Raw genomic sequence first — 3,344 nt, 5'->3', positions numbered from 1 at the left:
CCACTCTCCTCTCTGCTCCTCTAAAGTCCCTGGGGATAATTGAAAGAGAAATGCTAGACGGCTATCATGAGATGGAGGGAGGATAATCTACTGCTGGGTTAGTAGTTTTGGAGAGAGAGAGAGAGAGAGAGAGAGAGAGAGAGAGAGAGAGAGAGAGAGAGAGAGAGAGAAGGGGGAAAACATTGAATAATGAAATGTTTTCTTCTTTCCAAACCCCCCCTTCCCATCCGCATCTCTCTCTCTCTCTCTCTCTCTCTCTCTCTCTCTCTCTCTCTCTCTCTCTCTCTCTCTCTCTCTCTCTCTCTCTCTTTCTCTCCCCATCTTGGGGTAACTCTGGACTGGGGGTTATAAGAGAGGGGTTGTGTGAACATATCTTTTTTTCCCCCCCTGAAAACGTCCAGTTCCTCCTCTGCATTGTTGCGAGAGCGTGTGTTAAAGAGATTCCCCCTCACAGTCAACATGGATCATCCAGAGGGAGGGATAGCTGTTGCTTTTCTTCTACTCTCTACACTTCTCTGTGTCTCCACGCAGCACAAAAACACAGGTAAGGCCAGATGTACTTCTGGGTACCATGCTTTAGCAGAGTATTTCGTTCTTTAGTCCCTTCTGATGTAAAGATGGAGGCCTATTAATTTTTCCTTCCAATTCTGTCCTCCTCTCTCCCTCCTCCTCAGTAGTGTGTTGCAATGTACTGTATCTGACTGCACAATTAAACATTTTGACGAATTCACATATGTTTTCCTACACACTTAGTATTTCTGTTACTGTAAACCACACACCACGCGTGCACGCACACATGCACACACGCACAGACGCACACACGCACGCACACATGCACACACGCACAGACGCACACACGCGCACACACACACACACACACACACACACACACACACATACGTACATATACACATAGACAATTTATTGTTCCTCTTCTCCCAGTTTCCTGGTGTGTGGTGTCAGATGCAGAGGAGCAGAAGTGTTTGGATCTAGCCGGGAATGCCACCGCTCTGAAAATCCGGGGGAAGCTGCTGTGTGTCCGTGGCCAGAGCCCCACTGACTGTATGGAGAAAATTAAGGTGAGTCCCCCCCGGCACTTCATCCATCCATCCTAAATTGTTATTGTTGTTGTTTCATTGCTGTTTTACCCTGACTGCACTACAAATGTCCCTTTGAGGTCAATACACTAATTGTAATTGATGGATTGATTGGGTAGGTTAAGTTGAATGTAGATGGATGTACAGATGAATGCACATTAGAGCGTCTGTGTTTTCTCAGAATGGTACAGCGGATGCAGCTTCCATGAATGCAGACGACATCTACACAGCTGGCTGGTGCCACGGGCTGGAACTGGCTGCGGGAGAGTCCTACAACGGAGTGGGTGAGTGAGAGAGATAGATAGACAGACACCACAAACAACAAGAACTCTGATCATCCGATTAAGACAGCCGGAGGAGGAGTTGTACAGTCTTATTGCAGCAGGCAGAAAAGATTTCTTAAAGCGCTTGTTAGTGCAATGTGGTTGTAATAGTCTGTTGCTAAAGGAGCTTCTCTGCTCGGCCACAGTGTCATATAGATTGAGGGTAAAGAGAGAGAGATAGAGAGAGAGAGAGAGAGTTAAGGTAGGACAATAATATGCAATTTTACCACGACATTTTTCTTTTTCCTGTGAGAGAACCTATTTTGTGGAGTGATAGGCTATACGTTTCAGCTGTTATCTACACCACCTGTCACCATGACAGTACCAACAAAAAGCAAACAAAAGTAAACAAACACATACGACGACAGTAGACTACAATTGACTCTTGATTGGAATTGTGTTGCCCTTGGAGATAATAACTGCTTCCATGCCCCATTTCTCTCTCTCCCTCTCTCCTCATCTCTCTCAGATGGTGTTAACTACTACGTTGTAGCATTGGCGCGTCGCTCCTCCAATGACCTTTCCCTGCTGGAGATGCACGAGCGCAGCTCCTGTCACCCTGGGATACGGACCACAGTCGGCTGGACTGTTCCTATTGGTTTCCTGGTTAACAGCTCTCAGATCAGTGTTGGAAAACAGTGCAACTTCCCCAGAGGTTAGAGAGGAGAGGGGTGTGTGTGTGTGTGTGTGTGTGTGTGTGTGTGTCTGAGAATTCCCACCTGGGAACACCACCACTAGTGTGCCCTTGAGTAAAGCCCCAAGTTACTCCAGTCCCTGTAATTTGTAATTGTAAATTGCTTTGGAAAAAATTATAATGTGTGTGTGTGTGTGTGTGTGTGTGTGTGTGTGTGTGTGTGTGTGTGCATGTGTGTGTGTGTGTGTGTTCGTGTTATTGACTCTCCCTCTCCTCTTCAGCGGTAGGAGACTTCTTTGGCTACAGCTGTGTTCCGGGGGTGAAGGACCGAGAGCACGACCCTAGAGGCAACAACCCCAAGAACCTGTGTGAGGCCTGTATAGGAGACGAAAACGACAGAAACATCTGTGCCAACAACGACAGAGAGAGACACTACGGAGAGGCTGGGGCCCTGAGGTACGCTAGCTAGCTACATGTGACAGGCGAGGTTTGAACCTGGATCTCCCACTCAGAAGACCCAAGCATCTATCATAAGGCCAAGAGGACATACTCAAGTTCCGAGGCCGACAGTTTATACGCCTCAGGCAGGGCTACAGCACCTCCTCTAGAAAGCATGATTCCATATCACCTCCGCTACACACACATACTCATAGAGGCGAATAATAGAACTCTCTCTCAGGGACTGTGTTGACTCTGTTACCATGCTGCCTTACAGGTGTGTGGCTGAGAACCTGGGAGACGTGGCCTTCGTCAAACACACCACTGTCTTAGAAAACGTGGACGGTGAGTGTCTGCTCTAAATTGGATCATACACCAAAGGTTTTCAACCCCTCTATCTAACCCCAGGAGAGAATGCCTGCCATTATCTGCATGGGTCACCCTTATCATGTCTGATGGGTCTTGGTCAGTACTGATTGATCATTTGTATTGATCTTCGTCAGCGAGGGTTTAGGTGGCTCAATCAGTGATCATCACTCCTGGTCCTGGAGAGCTGAAGTACTGTAGACGTTTTACTTTTGCAGTGACACACCGGATTCAGTGGTTTTAAAGATCAGTTGATTAGTTCAACCAGGTGTGATAGCACTAGGCTGTAATAAAAGCCTTGACCCACTAGGGCTCAGGGATTGAGGACCACTGGGCTAAAGCTTTTTGCAGGTAATTACCATACTGCTATTCCCTCTGGAGACACTAGGTGTCAGTATCGCATTGTTTTCTTCAACAGTCCGTTTTTCCTCTGCATTGTCTTCCTACAAGTTCCCACATAATGCAGATCATCAGACTGACATCCTA

The 3,344-nt window shown here is 47.2% G+C and overlaps 1 protein-coding gene across 1 annotated transcript in view; it reads left to right on the top strand.

The window, feature by feature from the left end:
- Window positions 1-459: 459 nt before the first annotated feature.
- The window catches only part of otomp (otolith matrix protein), a gene marked incomplete at both ends in the record, with an annotated part of 5,617 nt that continues 2,732 nt past the window's right edge, over window positions 460-3,344 (top strand). Inside the window, 6 exons of the mRNA XM_080522655.1 lie at window positions 460-544; window positions 943-1,079; window positions 1,279-1,381; window positions 1,890-2,075; window positions 2,336-2,510; window positions 2,770-2,837. Of these exons, the coding sequence (XP_080378781.1) occupies window positions 460-544; window positions 943-1,079; window positions 1,279-1,381; window positions 1,890-2,075; window positions 2,336-2,510; window positions 2,770-2,837 (754 nt within the window). The remainder of the gene's footprint in view (window positions 545-942; window positions 1,080-1,278; window positions 1,382-1,889; window positions 2,076-2,335; window positions 2,511-2,769; window positions 2,838-3,344) is intronic.

The sequence above is a fragment of the Nansenia antarctica genome (genome assembly GCF_963989245.1).
Source record: "Nansenia antarctica genome assembly, chromosome: 1".
In the NCBI taxonomy this organism is placed as follows: Eukaryota; Metazoa; Chordata; class Actinopteri; order Argentiniformes; family Microstomatidae; genus Nansenia; species Nansenia antarctica.
This window is presented reverse-complemented; position numbering and strand designations above follow the sequence as displayed.